The 22,226-nt window shown below is 40.1% G+C and overlaps 1 protein-coding gene across 2 annotated transcripts; it reads left to right on the forward strand.

The window, feature by feature from the left end:
- Positions 1 to 11,241: 11,241 nt before the first annotated feature.
- LOC307012785 (homeobox protein OTX1 B-like) lies at positions 11,242 to 20,985 on the forward strand. Of its 2 annotated transcripts, none has more exons than XM_079639948.1 (4): positions 11,242 to 11,462; positions 13,934 to 14,126; positions 15,535 to 15,686; positions 19,556 to 20,985. In XM_079639948.1, exons 2-4 carry the CDS (start codon positions 14,036 to 14,038, stop codon positions 20,303 to 20,305), a joined length of 993 nt encoding a protein of 330 aa, XP_079496074.1. In that variant the 5' UTR covers positions 11,242 to 11,462; positions 13,934 to 14,035; the 3' UTR covers positions 20,306 to 20,985. The 2 variants fall into 2 exon arrangements, with proteins under 2 accessions (XP_079496074.1, XP_079496075.1); XM_079639949.1 differs by lacking the exon at positions 11,242 to 11,462 and adding an exon at positions 13,599 to 13,706.
- Positions 20,986 to 22,226: the final 1,241 nt, after the last annotated feature.

Below are 22,226 nucleotides of genomic sequence, written 5' to 3' on the forward strand. Positions count from 1 at the left end.
TGGTTTCTTTAAGTGTTTAAAGATTAAGTCATTAACATATTGATGAAGTTTACGAAGTTGCCCAGGGAGAGAAAAAAGGAGCCGAGCTGGAGAGGGTTTGACGAGCTGCTGAGCTGATGCCAGCCGCCGAAAAACAAGAGGCTGAAGAAGAAGGAAAAAAGAGAAGAAGACGAGGAGATGAAGGGTTATTGAGAGCAAGGCATCAGGCACTCACTGACGCTGAGTTTATTAAAATACGACGTGTTGCAAGAGCTAAATTCACTTGACACCGTACACACATCTCAGATACATCTGGTCTGAATAAATATTGTACAAATGTGAATTATTCAGTAAATTAAGTAATATATTTAAATACAAATGTGAGGTATTTGGACGTTACTAGTATTTATATGTTATGCTCATGTGCACTTCTTATCCAGTACAATTCAAAGTATATATCTTACTTTTTATTTAACTGCGTTTACTTTAAAGCTTAAGTTTCATATTTTTAAACACACAAATGAGGAACAACTTTTAAAAATGTCATGTAGATTAAATTAAACCAACAAAAAAAAAATTTAAGTGAAAAGACTGAAAGTAACATTTTGAACAAAAAACATCTTAATTATGAAGATTTGCTGCTGTTGCCTTTAAAGAGGCCCTATTGTGTTTTGGGGGGTTTCCCCTTTGCTCTAATGTGTTTTATCGGTTTTAGTGCATGTAAACGGGCTGCAGAGGCTACAATCCATGTGCCTGAAACACCTCCATTGGACTCCTTTGTTTACTTCCGGAACATAATGACATCACTACAGTATGTAACACTTCTATTGGCTGTCGCTCCAACACATTGTACGTGGGGGAAATCTCTCAGCGGTTGACCAATCACAACAGAGCCGGTCAGCTAACCAATCAGAGCAGACTGGGCTCTGGTTTCAGACAGAGGGTGAAAAGAGGTGCTGCAGCACAGGCAGTATGAGAACAATAAAGAGCTTTTAGAACATTAAAGCGTGGAGACATGTCACAAAATATTATGAACCGGAAAATGAGCATAAAAGGGCGTCTTTAATGTATGTGTCAGCTCTCTGTGCTCACGCTGATTTAATTAAAGCTTCTGAGTCTCTGTTTGTATCACTCATGTTCCTATTTAAGACGTCTGATCCCTGCAGGCGTCATATCTGTGTGGTCACTTCACACGTGTCACAGGAGAGACACACAATACAAATATGCACCTGAATATGAGTTGAATGTGTCCTCTTTAAATAAAACATTTTGAGGCAATGATTTATGTTCATGTATATTTCCCTTATCATACTTAAATACTTAATAAGTATCTTTCTCAAAACAGCACGTAACGGAATATTTTGACATTGCCGTGTTAGTACTTATACGTGACGATCCGAATGCTTCTTCCACCGCTGGAATCATCACATTATTTCTAAACAAGGAGCTGTTTTTCCTGTGTGTTTCTCGTTGGGATGCGGCGGAGTCGGCTCAAATTGATTTTACCATCCAGCAGCGACCTGCCGCAGCCCTTTGGCTCTCCATGGTAATTCTCCCTCTCACCTGATAAGCTACCTGATCCATAATAAATCAATTCTAATTAGTTTTATGTGTGAAGGGAGGAGGGGGACTCCCATCATCCTCAGTTGTTCTCGGCCGCCAGTCATCTGCACACCTGATATCAGTTAATCTCCTGATTATTAAGTGCAGATTATTGATGTGAGGGAGGCGGCTGTGTTGGACGCTGCCTCTCGAATCAAGGACATGCAGGTTTCTGTTTGTTTTAGGGTGATTTGTGTGTGTGTGTGTGTGTGTGTGTGTGTGTGTGTGTGTGTGTGTGTGTGTGTGTGTGTGTGTGTGTGTGTGTGTGTGTGTGTGTGTGTGTGTGTGTGTGTGTGTGTGTGTGTGTGTGTGTGTGTGTGTGTGTGTGTGTGTGTGTGTGTGTGTGTGTATGAGGGGGGCAAACATGTCCTCAAACCTCTCCTGATAAAGGTTTCCTGCCAGGCTGAAGTGTAACAGTGATGGGACAGCTTCAGGGGGCAACTCATGTCCTTTTGCTCAATATTTAACGAAAAGATATGGTGGGTAAGCAGTTAAAAATGTTATCTGAAAAGTCACTATTTTTGTTCTTGCAGCTGTCATGTTACTTTGAGTCACTGTTTGTTTCCATTAAATTGTTGCCTTGCATATTTTTTCAAAGGTTTTATTCACATTTTTGACCTTCCAGCATTTGAAAAGTAATATTTCTGATGGCGAACCGTGGCGTTATGGCAGGTATTTAGTCAGAGCAAAGCACTCCAGTGTTAGACAATGTATTCCTTTAAAAAAAGATTTCCTCTCTGAGATGAAAATGACCAAAGCCAATTAGATTCATCATCCTAAAAAAATAATTACATTTCATACTAATCCATTTCAAAGTTAAGTCTGGACCGAAGTGGCGGTAAAACTGACTAACGAAAAGTGTTACTATTGTTTGCTTTGAATTTGTTTACCTTTACTTAACCAGGATAGCATTTTAGTATCTTGTTCTTATTTGTTAGGCCTGTGCAAGCTAATGGAAGTGCCTTTTGTCACTAAGGCTCCTTCAGACTGCCAGCCCAGATCTTTTAAGCATATTTGGAAAGCAATAACAAGAACAAATCACAACAAAAATGTCAAATAATTTGTTGCGTTGTTGCTCATTTCATAACAACTTTACACAACAGCTATTCTTTTACCACCAGAGGAGAGGAGAACAACAGTCTGTGGACAGAAGTTACAGAAAATTGTGTGCAAAAGTAATCCTTCCATCTTATCTTTCCCTCTCTCTCAAACTCACATAGCGATGCAATCGTCTCTGTCCTCAGTTGGTCGTTTGCATGTTCTGTCGGGGGTCTCTAATGCATTTTACTGCAGGTTGGCCGGACGGGTTGGCCTTCAGAAAGGGCCACATGGGTGCGAGTACAAAAAACTAGCAGTTACATATTTACGGACACTTTAAAGAGTATCACAGCAACCCATGCAGGCAGGCTGGGGATGTCTGGACTCATACATCCGATCGGATCATCTGCGAGAAACCGTTTGAAAGTTCGTATGTGGGAAACAAATTGGATTGGCCTTAAACCAACACCGACTCTAAAGGTAGGTACAACTAAAACTCAACTGCATTTCAAACTAAGGTCTGGAGAAGACATGTTTAAAACACCTAATCTTCATAACAATGAGAGAGCTCTGTGAGAGGAATTTTAAGAATAAGAATAAATAAATCAACACAATGCAGAGAGGCAAACACGCAGCCCCCCCTCCACAGAGACGAGAGGTAGTGATTCCCCAGCTCACAATGTGCCGACACCACACCTCATCCCCACCATTGATCTGCCCACCATTTATTCCTGCTTTGGTTCATGCTCAGGGTCTCTGGATTTGAAAGTTTACGCTCCTCTCTAAAAGATGGATTCATGCATAGACTGCGCTACTTTTGTAGTCCGTGGCGGTTTCATACGATAAGCTTTTTTAGACGTTCAAAATCAATATGTAATCCTGTGCAGGGGCTTATCCCCGGGACCGGGCCATTTGTGAGGCTCTTTGAGCTTTGTTACAGGTCTCCTGGCAGCGCTGTGCTCAGATTGATTAGCTGCAGTGCCAGAATCCTATCAAATGGCCGGCTCTGATGATGGAGCAAGCTCTCTCTCCGCCTCTCGTTGACTGGACCTGGAGATAAGGCCGGACGGAGATCCCCCCCCTCCTTCCCACCGAGGGTTAGAGAGGGAGGGAAGGTCTCTGCCCTCTGCTGCTCCGAGGCCCACAAACAGGATCAGGAGCTTTCTGGTGGGTCTACGTTCACATTTTAGGACATTTAGCCGAGACTTATCCAGAGCAACATACCCTTTTTGAGAGAGCACCTAAAGCAGCACCAACACCAGCTGCTGGGTGGAAATCATCTTGACTGTGTACTTTGTACTGGCGCGGAACCAGGGATGCCTTGTTCCAGCACAAGAGAAGCTGAAGCAGAAAATTGCCAACAAAACGGAAACACATGGTTGAGATTGATGGAGCTGTGCAGGTTGAATTAACTCTTGACTCAAAACAATAATTGGACATTTAGTGAGACCTGTTTCTTGCAACCAATGCTGCCGTTTTATATTGTTTGCAAAGTTACTAGCTACTGATTGTTTGAAGACTAATAACAACCAGTTACAAACAGAATGAACTCAACATCTGTCCCAATAATGGCATCAAATGACATAATGCTGGGAAATGTTTTTGGAGTGCAGACTTGGATACATTTAGATGGGAAATATCGTCCTGTGAAAAGCACGTGGACGGATAGTGGGCCAGCGTTGATCCAATATCTTCGGTTATCATCGGGGAAAATTAAACCACCGTTAGGCTAAGACATTTCTGCTATGTTAGTGTTTGAATTGAGAGCGTAGAGGTGTTGCAGAAGTGGAAATTGTGAGCTGCTCGTAGTGCTCAATAAGACCTCAGGGGATCACCAGAATCATTGCGACTCATCTTGTAGAAATACGAAAGTGTTGAAAGACCAAAGTCATAACAATTCATGCAAGGATTGATCAAAGCCAAGGTGACAAACACTCAGGCCCTCCTGAGAGTTAGTTAGAGTGTTTGAGATTAATTTTGGTGAGCACAGATGCATCATTTCACATCTGCAGATCAATCTATGCACACACCTCAACCCGAACAACAACAGTTGCAGAGTCTGCTTCTTTTGATTTGGGTGAAATCTACACCTCGTCACTTTTCAGCGGCGTTAAGTTAATGCGCTAATGGATGCTAAAGGCCTTACTCAGTCTTTGTCGTTATTTTGTGTATATGTTGTGTGAGCGATCGCCTCACCTCATGTTTAAAAGGTACACATCTAACTTGGCCATGTGAAGGGACTGACATGTGTTGAACGATCACATGTGCTTTGAATTCATGTGACTTTATCTTCACAAAGAACCGCTTTGCTAATTGTTCTTCAAAAAGCAGCCATTTTGCTCCAAGACATCTGGGAAATGCTTTTATCGCCTTCAATATTTCCCTTTTTCTTTTTTTGTGTGTCAGTGCAGGCAGGGTTGACGGGGAACCGGAGCATTCCTGGGTGCCTGGCCAGCGCTCACATGGTTACCGCTGCCACGCATTGTTGGAGATATCTGAATGAGCGCTGGCCATGCAAGTTTTAACGTGATTGCCCGAGGGGCAGCAGAGTGAAAGAGCGAAGAACAGAGCCAGAGAGAGACAGAGAGAGGGGGGCATAATCCTAAAAGGATTGGAAGTTAAACCCCCCCCTGCAACCACACACACACACACACACACACACACACACACACACACACACACACACACACACACACACACACACACACACACACATCCAAGTAATTTCCTCAACACACACACACACACACACACACACACACACACACACACTCACACACGCACACACACCTCAGTGTCTCAGGGGGTGATGGGTACTGGATGGGGTCAGTTGGTTTCTGGTGTCTGATTTCTCCCTCCCCTCCTCTTCCTCATTGTTTGCCTTCTTAATGAGGGGGGCGGGACCACAGCAGGTGATTGACAGCTACATGCTCCTCTCTGTCTGAGTGCTCTGTACTGTACTTGACACTGAATGAGAGATGTTTCTCATTTCCTGTTTCTGCGGCTCCTCGGGTGTCTGTCAGTCAGAGCAGGTTTCATAACAGTTCTGCAAAAAAAGAAAAAAGAAACAGCAGCTGAGAAGCAGCGGTGGAAGGAAATGAAGTTTATTTACTTAAGTATTGCACTTTACCTAAATATGTTCATTTTATAATACTCCTACATTTTGGAAGCCAATATTGTACTTTATACTCCATTACATGTATTTGACAGCTTTAGTTACTTTACAGAGTCAGATTATAAACTATAAAAATCTATTTATAATCAAACATTTTCATGTTTTGATTTTGAATAAGCCAACGCTTACATAAGTAATTAAAGAAAACCCAAATGAACAAATAACTTGAAGTAATGTCTTGGTTTTTCCTCCATTGATTAGGTGTCAATCCCATCATTGAAGAGTGATAGAAGAGTTCCTGCTCTCGTGCCTGAGGCCGATCTTTCAAGACTCTTGGAAACGTTAAAGTTACCTGCAGCTATTATGTTTAGATATATCGCTCTGTGGCTTTGTTACCTCCAACAACCCAATATTGATTTGTTTTAATGTCAGTCAAAGAAACTTATCACAAAAAGACTGAATCGTATTTAACCCCTGTGTGCTTTAAACAAATCTATATTTTCCTTTTTTATCGAAAAGTGTTATTTATACAGTACATTTTGTATTTTCATGAACTCAGCTTACAGTCAAGTCGTAATGTCGAGTAAAGCCTGAACTCTGTTGATCCAGCTAAATGGTAAAGTCAACACAAACTACGGCACACTGGAATCTGGCAGCTCTATGAGATAAGATAACTAAATAAGTGAGAAAATATCTGGCAAATATTGTGTTTGATGGATTTATGAGCAGGTCTGATCTCAGATGATCTAAATGGCATACATGACGCATGACATGGTCAGAAGTCCACAGATTAAACATCACTTCTTATTCAGAGCAATAGATTTGTAAGGGAAACTGTACTAGACATTATATTAATTAAAGGTAAAGACAGGTTCACGTGTGTTAATGAAATGTTTTAAGAGAGTTTACTGCAGCGAGAAAAGGACTTTAATTAAATTAAAAGTAGATAGATTGTTTTAAAGCCAGTTTGAAATGTGGGAGACCTTCTTTCAATTTTAAAAACAAACTATTTAAAACAATAAAAAGCTGAGCATGCATGAGCTACAGGTTGCCTCATGACTACGTGCAGATTTCTCTATGAGTTAGTTTTTATCTAACACACTTGTGTCAAACTCAAGGCCCGGGGGCCAAAATCAGGCCCGTGGTGGATTTAATTTCGGCCCGCAGGATAATTTCTAATTACTATTAGATCTGGCCCGCCGGTATATTGCACGCACACCTTCACTCCATCCTGAGGGTTTCCTCAGCTCAGAGCCTGAGCCCAAACACTTTTTCTCTCACGACAACAGGGCATGTTTGTTTTTTTCTTTGAGGGAAATAGTTTTGTTGAAGCTGTTGTTGGCCTGTGGGAAAATGTGATCATAAGAAATGACTCTGGAAAGCTGCAGATAGAGCCATAAGAAATGAATGCAACTGATTATTTAATGTTTAATGTTGTTTTTATAGGCAATCATTTAAGCTTTGTTAGTTCCAGGTTTAATATGTGCAATAAGTTCATTTCAATACGTTCTGCAATAAACATTGAACCAGTCCGGCCCTCGACTAGTATACCCTTTTATTTTATTTTGGCCCTCTGTGTATTTCAGTTTGACCCCCCTGCTCTAACACTTTCCAGGCTCCATTGAGAAACCAGATCTTTAAATGTATTTTTACACTAATGAATGCACACTTTTATAATACTGCTGTCAAATCCTATAGGTTTAGTATTTTGCGATGACGTCTCCTCTGTGGAAACATTGATATAACTGTCTTTTCTTGAAAGAAAGTGGCCATGCTTTTAATTTGATGTATGTTTTGTTGTTTGTGTTTTTCTAATGGACTTTGAGTCTGAAAAAGATGATGATGGAACAAACAAGTGCAGATTTCTTCCTCTATCCAAACCACACACATAAAGCTACTTTTAAGAAATGGTGATGTTAATTTAATCTGGATCCAACCCCAGATTTATTTTCAAGGATCTATTATTTACTGCAGGTCCATCGGGAACTGTATTTCCTGGCCTATAACTGTTGCTTTGAGAAATGCTTTCTCCTCTCTTACTTCCTGTGTCTATATGTTCTACTTCTTGCAAGAGTTTGTGTTAAACTCCGTCAGCTCCACCAAGACAACTCCTTCATTTCTGAGATGTCCTACTCAGAAGAAAAGTGGCCTCTGGGTCAAGTGAGTCCATAAATGTGAGAGAGGCTTCACTTTCAGTCTCATTCTCCAAATATAAAGGGCTCTCATGGTACCTGCAGGTCTACAGCTGATCCACATCAGTCTATTGATATTGCACATTGCATGAAGGTACAACCTCTAGTGTTTTTAAAATGAATAAATGCTGCTTAAACTTCTCTACAAGCTCCCTTTAGAAAGACTTCAAAAGCAATTTGACATTTCCATTCTCCAACCAATGACAAGACATTTGAACATTTATTTTGTTATCTTGTCTTTAAAGTCGTTAACAGACGGAAAAGACAAAAAGAAATAACAATTTAAAAACGTATTAAGAGGAAAAGCAATTTTTTTAAATATGAAAATCCTATGTATTCACGGCAATAACCTTTCTTTTAACTAACAAATCTATGAATAACTATGCCCTATGGTTGTTGTAGGTTAACACTTTAAACAATAACATTTAAAATACATAAATCGATGTCATTTCTGTTTTAAGATGAAGCGTTTTGTGATGTACAGTACAGGATGTTACATAATCACATGCCGGCTTATATACGTCACCGTCCTGTCTCATGTCATAATGAAAGGTTTGAATCAGTTTATCTCCGAGCACACTGACAGTATCTGAATACAAATTATCGTTTATTTTCAGGTTGCTGAGACAGAGCAGGCCTTCAAGAGCACAGCCATACCGTTTGTGTTGTTTGTTTTTTCTCTACAAATTCCCATAAACCACATGAAAGAAAAACCTTTGAACAGGTTGATTTCCAGGTTTAGACTTTTCCATCAACGAAACAACTTGAATATTTCTCCCAACTTGTCTATAATTAATATTTGTATTCATCGTAACAATCTGCCAGTTCCTTTCAAATGCATTTTAAAAACTGAGCATCATCCACCAACAAACAATCACACAGTGTATCAAATTGTCTTCTGCATAAATAATTTCAAACATCAAAACTTATAGAGGAAATCAAAACACTACACAGCTTGTTACTCTAACAGATCATCACATGACACACACACACACACACACACACACACACACACACACACACACACACACACACACACACACACACACACACACACACACACACACACACACACACACACACACACACACACACACACACACACACACACACACACACACACGCACACAAACGCACACAAACGCACACACACACACACACACACACACACACACACACACACACACACACACACACACACACACACACACACACACACGCCTCGAGGAAGAAATAGTTCCAGTGTATGCATTTTTAAAATGAATTTACATCATCTCAAACATGACAGCTACAGTTTAAAAACCTGATGGAGACAGTTATGCACTTCTAAAAAGTTGTATACATATAATTTAAACTACAAACACTTAACTATCAACAGGGGTTTTCTTACCTGAGAGTCCCAGCAGAGCAGATGTTCTCCTGTTGAATCCAAATCAAAGTGTTTTTGGTTCTCATGCTGCCTGCTGAGCTGCACTTCTCCTGCAGCCTGAAGCCAAACTCAAGGTTGTCAGCTGATGTTAAAGGGCTTCTCCTCCCGTTCCTGTCTCTGCACGGCAGGTTTTGTGTGTTTTTGTTCCTGTAAAGCATGCAGCAGCCTGGCCGGAGCCTCCTGCATGCTTTCTGACAACCTTGGATTTTATGCATCATGCTTTTAATAAGAGCCGACAACACAGAGGAGAAGCCTCTCCGAACTTAACCCCCTCCACCTCCAACACACACACACACACACACACACACACACACACACACACACACACACACACACACACACACACACACACACACACACACACACACACACACACACACACACAACACACACACACACACACACACACACACACACACACACACACACACACACACACACACACACACACACACACACACACACACACACACACACCCCTCTTAAGGCTGCCTGATCCTTGGATTTGCTGGGCTTAGTATTAAGAAAATACTCCTGCAATTTGGGATTAGACCCCAAAAACCCTCACAACAACAATGCCTCCGTCCATTTGATATCTTGATACTTGTGATCAATTACTGGCTTTGTTGCCGTCGGCCACAGCCAATTTCAGAGGGCCCACAGAGGAAATGAGACCCCAAACATATGCAACATTATCATTTCTGCACAACCTGCCATTTGTTTTCTTTTGATTGTTTTATTAATAGGCTATGTTCTGCCAGGAGAAGGCCACCATAAGGTTACATTTCTCAACAGGCACTTCCTGCATTATTTAATTACTTACATTGTGTGGAACTTAAGCAATTTGTTCACTAATTGGTCACCTAATTAATATGTTTATTAATGTAGAAGGCCTATACCTATGATTTGCAGAAAGTATTGTTAACATAATGTAGCCTCTGCATTTGGTTAAGTTGCCTTGTTCTGTCAATAGTCACAAATGCAATACACACATTTACAAAAGCAAACACATTTATGATTCTTGATTCTTTAGGGCATCCTGTTTATTTAATTCACATGTCGTTCAATTTAAATAGTTTAAATCATGAAAGCAGAATCTCTGTTTAATCAGATACACATGTTTAATTAGTGCATTTCTTTTTTCTTGGCAGATATTCTTTATTTATTTCTGAGTTGAATCAGCTGGTTGAGATTATCAGTGTTGTTTAGAGGCGATAATACCTCCTGTTGTATTCAATGGATCCACTATAGGCTTATAGAGTTAATAAAAAAAGATTACCCTATATTTTTTGGGCCTTAGACATTTTTTAAGTGATTTGTTGCAACTAAAAGTAGTTTAATCCTGATAGTGTCATAGGCCTGGCAGCCTTAATAAAGTACTCTAAAAAATGTAATGGGTCACTTGGTATGCCATAAACCACATTAAAAAAGCGTAATTTTCGTTTTATTTACGATGCAAACAAACTAAAATATGCCGGTTCAATTTGACTTCTTCCTTCATAGGCCAAATATGGGTCAACTGCTGTGCTAATAGCGCCATAAAGCAAAACAAATAGAACATTACGGAGTGCAGAATTACTGTTTAACGTCAATAGTGTGTCTTAAATTAGCGGCTAAATCACACAGGAGTCGCTGTAATGGCAGCCGGCCGTTTCTCTCCTTCAACTTTCCGACACGAAAGGTCCCTCCGCGTCATGTGACACGCGTTCCATCCGAAGAGGGGCGGGTGTTTTGGCGCCAAGCTCCCAAGCTGATTGGCCGCCCGCATCCCCCTTCCATCCGCGGAGCGCTGTGATTGGCTGGGAGGACTCAGAGCAAAGTGCTTCCCTTGACTCATAGAGCGTGGGGCCTCCCAGACGAGCATCAATCTCTTTATCCGTCAACACCGACAGGAGAGAGAAGTATTGTGGAGCGAGAGTAAAAAAAATATATATTTTTTTATTTCTCTGCGTAGAAATGTTTGTTTTCTAGTTTCGAAACTGCTGAACGTGCGTTACTTCTGCCAGAAAACAACAAACTTTCCTCCATGTGGATATTTTTTTCGAAATCTGGATCTCTGTGGTTTGACATTTAACAAGGATTAAAAGAAAGAAGGAGTCTGAAGAAGGTGAGACTATACCTGCTTTGATTTTGTTTTTACTCATCCTGTGTATTCCCCCTTTATTAACAGTAAAGTACCAAATGCCAACATTAACCTGCTGAAATTATATTTAGGGCAACAGCTATTTATATTTAAAAGATATGTTTAAGTACTTGTTAATTTGGAAGCCCCTCAATCAAGTATAACGAAAACACACTGATTTAAATGTATTGGCCTATTTGTTCATATTTAAAAAGCTTCATTGATGTGTCTCCTATGACAAAGAGGAAAACTAAATAGCAACATTTCCCCCCCTTGTATTTAATGTAACTTTTACTTAAAGGTGGGCTTTATCTGTATCTGTTTTAGCTGTATTTCCTCCCATCAGTTCAGCCTGCGGTCCGGTTGCTCTCCTGATAACAGCCTTTCTGCTAATTGTCGCCCTGTAGATCTAATCTAAATTGTAATGGACTTCATTTGCAAACAGTTTTAAAAGAATTTACATTCTGTGCCTGGGCTCCTTCCTGCGGTTATGGAAATAAGAAAGTCTTTATGTGGAGTGTTAAAGCCTCAGTTCAGTTCCTTTAACTGCAGAAAAAGCTGCTATTAGTCCGAAATGTGAGCCTTGTATATCTGCTAAAAGGACCCCAGTGGATTATGGAAATTCTTATCTAAATACATTGTCTTACACTAATACTGACAGTTAATTACTAAGGGAGTTTATTAAGCTTAACTTCTGCAGGAAACAAATCAGTAAATCGGGATATTTACTCATTCTGACTTTAGATAGGCCTATGTGTCTCTTTACAGGCTGTATATAATGTTCCTGTTTATGTATATCATCAGTCTTTAACCACATGTTTTGTATTTAATTAGGCTACATTTAATACTCTACTATTGTTCAGCTTCATTTAGATGCATAATGTGACAATGTGTGTTTATAATGTTTTCATCAAGGCTTCTTACATTTGCGAAAAAAGAGCGTCAGAGAGACACATAATAAATATAAATTGCATTAAATTACCCAAAAAGACATGGCAAAAGTCAGCAAATGGTGAGGAGATACATTAAGTCCAACAAACAAATTAAAGTATTACCGAAAAAAATGGGAGACTGCAAAATCCAGAAGTAGAAAAATAACTACGTTTTATTTAATGCATCATCGCTACTTAAAGTCTGAGTCTCTAATTGAGTAAATAAGATTTAGTCTGACGTTCCTGCAGAGATATTCAGAGGTGAGAGAAGTCTCGAGTGGCCTGTAATTTAAACGTGTGTCTCCACAGGTCGATTTAATTGTGAGCTATTGAATTAATTAAAACGTAATGAAGATCCGAGTGATAACAGGCCTCTGTGATGCTGCTGTGTCACTGGGGTCTGCATTAGCAGCAGTTTGCCCATCGTTACTATCATTATTATTTACAATAAGAGTTTCTGCCACTTAGCTGAGTGACATTTTTCACCTTAAATGTGTCTTTAATTTACTGAAACTGACTGTAACTGTTGTTATCTCTAAGCACTACAAAGTTAAGGTATAATGTCATTTTTATTTCACATTTATAAATAGTTATTGTGAGTATTTGTACTTTCTCAATTTGAGCTTGAAGTGTCTTCGTGGCCTGGACGTCCCTTTTTATTTCTAGATAACGTGCACATGCAGATCAATTCTCCTTAAAACTAACATATTTTCCACTTCAATTATTACAGCTATTTTTAATTAGATCAGATTTAGCTTGTAAATAAGTCCGAGGATTATTACCGAGGCCATCTGGCTTCATTAGCCTACTTTGTGAAATCACATCCTTGGTCTTTTAGGAATTAATTATAAAACGTCCAAAACGTGAAATGCACACGTTTGTATTCACAATCAGCAGGGTTAATGACATTGACTGATTGCACCGTTTAATGCTTTCGACACTGTTCAAAACATGCTGTTAAAGTTAATATAAATAGACCGTAAGAAAGTGGTTTTATTTAGGGGGGAAATGTGACTTTTAATCAGTTTGTATGAGTTTGGTTAAGAGTTTGTTAGAGAATAAATCGGGAGGCCGGGAAGTAAAATGTGTTTTGCTTAATGAACGCAAGCTATCGGTTTTTATTAGATTGTAGGATGCATAACACTTATAACCGATAAGGAAATGGTGTACTTCAGTGTATTTCGACGTGATTTCCTGTCCAAACTCACCGTGCTTCTTTGTCTCGGAGGAGCCGGGTCATTTACATTTGCTTTCACTGTTTAAAAACATGCAGTGAAATTAGAAAAGTTGCCAAGTAGTGAGTTGAGCTTTTAAGACAAAATGACTGGTCTCAAAAGGCAATTATGTGTGACTTTTAATCACGTTAGTTAAGAGTTACGATAAGAAAGTGGAGGCCTATTTAAAATGTTTCTCCGCTTAACTGAACACAGGCCGTTGTGTTTTATCACGTGGTTTGATGCATCATTAAAAAGTGTATTTCGACTTATTTATTGCCCAAACTTACGGAGCTTCTTTGTCTCACAGTATAGCTTCACACCGGGGGATTTTCACACCTTCACACCGGGAGACCTGCACCTCTCCTCCCGTCCAGACCCCGGCCCCCCCTCCCCCCACCCGGGCTCAAGCATGATGTCTTACCTCAAACAGGCCCCGTACGGGATGAACGGGATGGGCCTGAGCTCCATGGACCTGCTGCACCCGTCGGTGGGATACCCCGGTACGGAGCACTTATACCGGGAAAACTAGACCAGTTAAAGCAGATTTAAAATTACAACTTTACAGGGAATTAATCACTGTGGTTTTAAACAACACGTCTATAGATTTTACATTGGTCCAGAAGAGCAGACATTATGCAAAATAACATCTTAAAAATACAACTTCAATACATCGTGGTTAACAGCACTCACAGCACTCTTGCATGCATTAGATTACACTTGTCTTATAATAAAACCTGTAAACTTTGTTTCTCCAAATATTTCGATCTTACTGTTATGGTATGCTGTGGTGTTACTGTTTTTATTGTTATTATTGGCTTTTTATGTTTACGCACATGTGCAAAAAACGACTTAAAATACAACTTTCCAGGGAATTATTCACTCTGGTTTTAAACAACACGTCTGTAGGTTTTACATCGGACCACAAGAGCAGACATGTGAATGATAACATCTTACAAATACAACTTCATTTCATTGTGATGTATAAGTTAGACTACATTTATCTTATAATACAACCTGTAAAATGTGGTTCTCCAAATATTTCGATGTTACTGTTAGGATATGCTGTGGTGTTATTGTTTTTATTTGTTATTTTAGGCCTTTATGTTTATTTCCCCGGTACGGACCACACATACAACAAACTATTTTAAATACAACTTTCCAGGGAATTATTCAGTGCGGTTCTAACAGGGCTTATATGTATCTTAATAATACTTCCATATCTCCAAATATTTCAATTTTACTGATTGGCTATGCTGTGGTGTTCCTTATATTTCGATACCTCACGATTTTATGATCAAGACGGATATTGTTCCTACATCCATTTTAAGTAATAGACTGCTTTTACACCGATAAATACTTCTGTTGTCTGGTTAGTAATAACACATAAAGTCGAGTTAAATACATTATTTTGAAAACCTAAGTTAGTTTTAGAAGCTGAACAGAAAAGGTGATTATTGCGATTTGGGACACTTGGTGTATGCACGTTTAACGATGTGTGTGATAGGCTATTAGTCTTTGATTCTAACTCGGTGCTTCTGCATTTTGGGCACAATGAAGTTGTAATTTGTAAAAATAATCGACTAGTTTAGTTACTTCTGTCGCTTTAATGTTGATGATAATATGCTCCTATATCGATGTACTTTTAAAAAAAGTTTTTATACTCGAAAGACGCCGAAATAAGCGAAAGAAACTGGGGTTCTGCAAATTGAAAAATGACAACAAACAAGTAGGGCCTAAAATAAAAATGAAGACACGGCCCTAGCGAAACTATCCAAACAACTGCATTTATGCAGGATGGATCTCGCAGTATATGACAAGATTCAGTCTCTAACTTTTTGAGCAATATTCAAGTTCTTTTTGAAAGTCCTGGACAGAGTAATTTACGAGTTTTTTGTATTTTTCTTTCAGGAAACCCGCGGAAGCAGCGCCGCGAGCGGACCACTTTTACGCGGACGCAGCTGGACATCCTGGAGTCGTTGTTCGGCAAGACGCGCTACCCGGACATCTTCATGAGGGAGGAGGTGGCGCTGAAGATCAACCTGCCCGAGTCTAGAGTGCAGGTACGAGGAACTACACATACTACATGTGTCCACCACAATACATATAACAAATACCGTTTTTAACCTAATTTGTTTGGAAAAGGGGACATTTAAACTTTTAAAAATACTAATCATAATCGTATTTAAGAGGTTTCAGTTGAGTTTACTCTAACTTCCATCTGCTGAGGTTAATCAAATCACCTTTCTATTGCATTGACTCTATTTTGGTTATAAGCAGTAACAAGCACTTTTAATTAAGTGATAGCAGTAATACCAAAGTGTAGAAACACTCTGTTAAAAGTAACACTCATCAAAAGTTCACTTAAATTAAAGCACAAATGAATTAGCAAAAAAAAAGTAATCATTATGTAAAATAGCCATTTTCAGATGAATATATAATATACAGGATCATAATGCATCATTGTGTATATAATTCAAATTGTGCAGCTTAGTAAAAGTGGAGCTAACTTTAATTACTTTTTATATTGCCAGGTATCTAAATCCATAAATGATTAGCTCACTTAGACTTTGTTTATTAATAACATTAAACTACAAAGTAACTAGCAACTAATGGTGTCAATTAAATTGAAGGTATTCCAAGGAGTAGGAGTGTAATATTAAATAGAAATACAAAAGTAAAGTAATGCAACATTGTACTTAAGTACAGTAATTCAGTAAAGGCACTTTACCACAACTGGATATAAGTGTAAAACGTTGGCAAAGAGTTGGATGTTGAAAAAGGTAAATACTTGCAATTAATTCAGATATTCAGAGGCAGAAAGCGTTCACAGCGCAAGTGTCCTTCAGGCGGAGAGTTTCATGATCTACTGTTACATCTCATTTACTTCTCTAAATAACACATCATCCTCAAAGACTTTCATGCACCAGGTTTTAAACTCCTGACCGACTTTCTGTGTTTCACCTCAGGCCTCGGCACAATTAGCTCCAGAGCTGGAGTAAGAAAAGTTCAGCTATTATTGATCAAGTAGAGACAAGTCTTTAATCAAAGGAGAGAATTTGGCCGGTGAGCTTTCTTTAGAAAAGGCTCGGAGAGGTTTTCCAGCCCGGCTTTAGCGGCCCTCTGCTGGGCTTAAAGCTGCAATTATGGCTGCAGCTTCTCGGCTTTCTGCTGCTGACAGGCCGCTTTTACAGCCTCTCTGATTCCCTCTGACAGGCAGGAGCAGGATTATCACTAGCAGGAGTGGCTGTTGGTATTTCCCTGGATGCACATTGTCAGTTTTTTAATATTAGTATTATAGGCCCACTGCAAGTATACCTAATTCACTGTTATAGGAAATATATTTTTACATTTTAAACCAGGTTAACCCTTAGATGCATAAGTGGGTGTTTTGACCCGGTGAGGTGGTTTTCTTGAAGCATATTTGTTGCAAAATGTTTTATCATTTCATATTCCAGCTATTCCTCAAAAAACATGTTTTGGATATCATGCCAGTCACATTTTAAAATCTAAATTGTAGACATTTTAAGAAATTGTAGTTTTTGTATTTCTACCCCAAGCTTTCATAAGTGGGTCAAAAATGACCCGCATTCATTTTCTATGGGATCCTATGGGAACCTTTGATGCTTATCACCTGTTGCTGTCAGGAATACATTCACTGTAGACCACACAGACTACATCACAAGTGACACCTCTCAGGAAGATTATTTTACACAGCAAGATCTGATACCTACCTAATATATTGTAATTTTATAGGGCTTTTCAAGGACTCAAAATCGCTTTACAATATAAGGGAAGGTTAGGGTTGGGGGTATAGGACTATCAAACTTGATCAACCGGCATGGATTGATGGGGGGTGGGCTATGAGTAGACAAGAGGAGAAGAGAGGAGTTTTGAAAAGGGACTGGAATACTTTGAGGGTCTCAGAATAGCGGAGATCTTTGCAACAATATGTTCAAAACGTTTTTTTTCAAAATGTAAAAAAAATGTCTAGTGAAAGATTCAATATAAAATATTTATAGTGTGAACCAAAATATAATACTAAACATTATACAAGTGATTTTTTTTAACCAAAATGACTAAAAATGGTATAAAAACACATATTATTCTAATACGGGTCCTTTTAGACCCACTTATGGCAGAGTGTATGGTCCAGTCACTCCAAGGGCATCGAAGGGTTAAGTACGTCTCTCAGTGTGAAGTCATTGGCTTTAACTCCAGGTCATGTACATACTGGAAACCATTGACACTTCACATGTTTTCTTTCTTGTTAGCATAGAAGTCAGCCACACTGAGGAGCTGTTTAGGTGTATTTTGTTTGAGTATAAATATACATATTCTAGTATATATTTTTTAAAGTACAACATCAAAACAACCACAATGTCCTGGAGTGATTTCCACCATTGTTGATGATGTGTCCGCTGTCATCCAAAAGTTAGCAAGATGGCAACAAACAGAAAACTACATTTAAAACAATTAAAGCAGACATTAACAAAACAAATCTGGTCAGGGTATTTGTATATTGTTGTTGCACTGTTACTAATAATATGAATAACATTTGATCATGTTATTCTTGTTATGCAAATATCCCTTCATTAGGGAACATTTACTGAATGAGTTGTTGCTCAGTGTTTGTTGCCAGAAAAACTGAATTACACCAACATTCCAAACATTTTTGCTCGTGTCTCCCCATAAAAAGTTATTATTCTATTTGTCCATATTTCCCCAATTAGAACTACTTTACAATGAACAAATAGTCCCGATAAAAGCTGTGTGCAATTAGTATTATTTTATATGTGATTTCCCCAGAGTAACTAGGAATTTGTAACATTTGTAAAATTATATTTTTGAGTGTTATTAGCACTCAAATCAACATTGTATTCACTTTTATTATAACAAGAACTTTAGTGAAATCTTCAAAAACCTGGACAAATAAAACCAAAATGATCTGTGTGCCTAAATGTCAGAAAGTGAGAACATTATATTTTCCCTCTTTAAGTGAAAGGACCCTTTAAAGTATGTTTTGAAGCTGTGCTGAAAAGTGTGAGACAATGTGATTCATCCAAAGAAACAAAAAGCATATTCAGGAACTCTTCACATTGACTAGAGTTCTTGTTACTGATGTGTTACTGTAGTCATGTTAGCCAACACAATAAAGCAGTCAGTGGATGAAGTGCAGCCAGCAGTAAAGGTCAAAGGTCAGAGCCTCAGTGGGAAGTGTGCAGAAGTCGTTCAGTTCCTGCCAGCTTTCGTCGTTTTTTTGGTTTCTGACTTCGACATGTAACGCTGACCTCTCTCCTCCTCCTCCTCCTCTTCCTCTCCTCTCCTCTCCTCCCCTCCTCCTCTCCTCTCCTCTCCTCTCCTCCTCTCCTCTCCTCTCCTCTCCTCTCCTCCTCTCCTCCTCTCCTCTCCTCCTCTCCTCCTCCTCTCCTCTCCTCTCCTCTCCTCCTCCTCTCCTCCTCCTCCTCTCCTCTCCTCCTCTCCTCTCCTCCTCTCCTCCTCCCCCCTGCACTGTACATTTATATTAAATGTAATATTGAATAATCCATTTCTTGCACAGTAATATCCTGCTTTATATTTGTTACTGGACATTTGTATTTCCACATATATTATATATTTAACTTTTTAATGCTATTTTATTTCTATTTCAGAAATACTTTGGACTGTTTATTTCTAGTGTCTTAATTTCTCTTTGGTTTCTTATCTTATTGCCTTTTTTTGCTGCTGCAACGCAAACATTTCCCAAATTGGGATCAATAAAGTACTAATCTATTCATCCATCCCTCCCTCCCTCCCTCCCTCCCTCTCTCTCTCTCTCTCTCTCTCTCTCTCTCTCTCTCTCTCTCTCTCTCTCTCTCTCTCTCTCTCTCTCTCTCTCTCTCTCTCTCTCTCTCTCTCTCTATTATCTAACCACCTATCTCCTCTTCCTCAGGTCTGGTTTAAGAACCGGCGGGCCAAGTGTCGTCAGCAGCTGCAGAGCAGCAACAACTCCAAGGCGAAACCACTGAAGAAGAAGTCGTCTCCGACCAGAGAGAGCACGGGATCTGAGAGCAGCGGCCAATTCACTCCTCCAGCCATCTCAACCTCCGCCCCTTCCTCTTCCTCCTCGTCTTCCTCCACCTCTACCTCCGCCCCGGTGTCGTCCATCTGGAGCCCCGCCCCCATCTCTCCCTCCCCAGCTCCTCCTTCTCTCCCCGACCCCACCTCCACGCCCACCAGCGCCTCCTGCATGCAGCGCTCAGCTTCGTCCACCGGGGGCAGCAGCAACACGCCCTCGTACCCGGTGTCCTACAGCCAGACGGCAGCAGCGTACAGCCAGGGCTACCCCACCTCGGCGTCAGGCTCTTATTTTGGCGGGGTTGAGTGTGGTTCCTACTTGGCGCCCATGCACTCCCACCACCACCCGCACCATCAACTCAGCCCCATGACAGGCGGCTCCATGTCAGGACACCCGTCTCACCACCATCACATCGGGCAGACGTCAGGGCACCACCACCATCACCACCACCCGTCTCACCCTCACCACCAGGCCTACAGCGCGCCTAGCATCGCTTTCAACTCCACAGATTGTCTGGATTACAAAGAGCAAACAGCGGCGGCGTCTGCGTGGAAACTCAACTTCAACACCTCTGATTGTTTGGACTACAAAGACCAGGCGTCATGGCGCTTCCAGGTGCTGTGACCTCCTCCTCTTCTTCTTCTACTTCTTCTTCTTCTTCTTCTCTGCTTACAAAGAAGTATTGTTTTTGTTGTTGGTTGGTTTATTTTTTTTTGAAGATCTAATAGTAAAAGAGACATTTTAAGAAAGTTTATTTGTGAACGAACTGAAACGGAGCACAGGTATCTGAAGCCTCGGGTTTTTCATCAGCGGATCGACTCGTCCCGGATTATTTTTCTACTCCAGAACTCGAGAAAAACCGACTCTTGAAGGCCTTTCGTAGTAAAATGTCAGTGGAACCTGCGAGATTGTGCAGTCTCGGATCGTCTCGATGATCAATCAATAACTTTGGGATTATTCGTCGAAGAAATAACGTGACAAAATCGTAAATTAGACTCTTGAGTGGGCTTTTCCTAAAGAACGTTTTTTTCCAAACTCGATGCTGCTATGATTTTCAGGTTGCTGATGTTCATTTCTATCTGATTTCCAACTCTCATCTTTGTTCAGAAACTCGTCGTCCAGCCTGTGTTGTATTTTGGAGATTGAATTGCAGCACTTGTTTATAAGGTGAAAGATTTTTGCTATCTGTTCTTCACGGAGGAAAGAAAATAAAAAATGTGAAATTAGACGCAATGTCAGTATTCCATTGAAATTTGAAAATATGTACATTCATGTCTTTATAATAAAGTCTTGTTAAAACTTGAGCAGTCCACGGAAACCTTTATTTCTACGATGAACGATTGGAGTTTGTTTCGTCAACAGAGCCGTTCCTAACGATCACTGCGCCTTCAAAACGAGTCTGAAACTGAACTGGTTTAACAGGTTAAAGTATAAACAGTGGCACATTAACAACCGTTGGATTGTTATTGATTATTAAAGCAGCTCCGACCTGCAGGATTTAACCTCCTGTTTGGCCGTGAGTTAACCACAAAATGCAGAAGCCATTGGGGATTAGTTACGCTTTGATTCATAAATAAATGATTGTTGTTTTTAACCTGTATGTATTCACTTGGAGCTTTATTTGTCATTTACGCTGGCTTTACACGCATAGTTGCACATTCACACCTGGAAGCTGCCCAGAACAAACACTGTCTGATTTTTTAACAGTCGAGGGATTAAATGCTGAATTTATACTCTGATTTTACTCCAAATTAATTCATTTCAAAGGAATTTACACAATCCAAAGTACATTTATGCGAGTCCCTCAAATTAAGTTTAACTTTTGTGAACTTTGACATGCATGACCAAAAGTTAACTGTCTTTATTGTACTTATGTGTTACATACGGGCATCGGTCACGAGGACGTCCCACATCGATTGTCGGTACAAACTGCACCACAACAGAGACATGCTTAACAGACAGTTAAGTGACAGGAGTCAGTGATAAACAGCCACCAATAGCCGCTTTCACACCAAGTACTTTGCCGTACTTAGTTCCCAGTAATTAGTGCCCCCATGGAACAAAGAGCCGATCGCGTTCACACCGGAATAAGTTCCCTGAGGGAAGATTACGCAAATGATGCCGCTGACGTTACTTCTTCTTCTGCTTTGGGTTTATTGGCAGGCCGCAAACCACTTCATGGTGTATACTGCCACCCGAAGTCCCCGGCCGGAAGTCCCCGGAGTTGGGGACCTTCCGAGTAAATCGCCAGAACGCCGAGACCTCCTCATCACTCCACCGCTCCCATGTTTTTTTTTGTGTTGCCATAAGTTATTCTCTCTCCGTTGGTGTGCGGGGCTAATGCTAATACTAATAATGCTAATGCCAGCAAATTTTACGGGGCGTGGTTTCAATTCGCCCAGCCAATAGAAATTGGTACTTTTTTCACCCCAGGATAGTACCACCTCTCTAGCAGGCACTAAAAATGGGGGTAAAAGTTCTCGGAACTAAGTTCTCTTTTCGGTGTGAACGCAACATTTCAGGCACGAACTAAACGGGAAAAGTA

The sequence above is a fragment of the Notothenia rossii genome, assembly GCF_949606895.1.
Source record: "Notothenia rossii genome assembly, chromosome: 1".
Classification (NCBI taxonomy): Eukaryota; Metazoa; Chordata; class Actinopteri; order Perciformes; family Nototheniidae; genus Notothenia; species Notothenia rossii.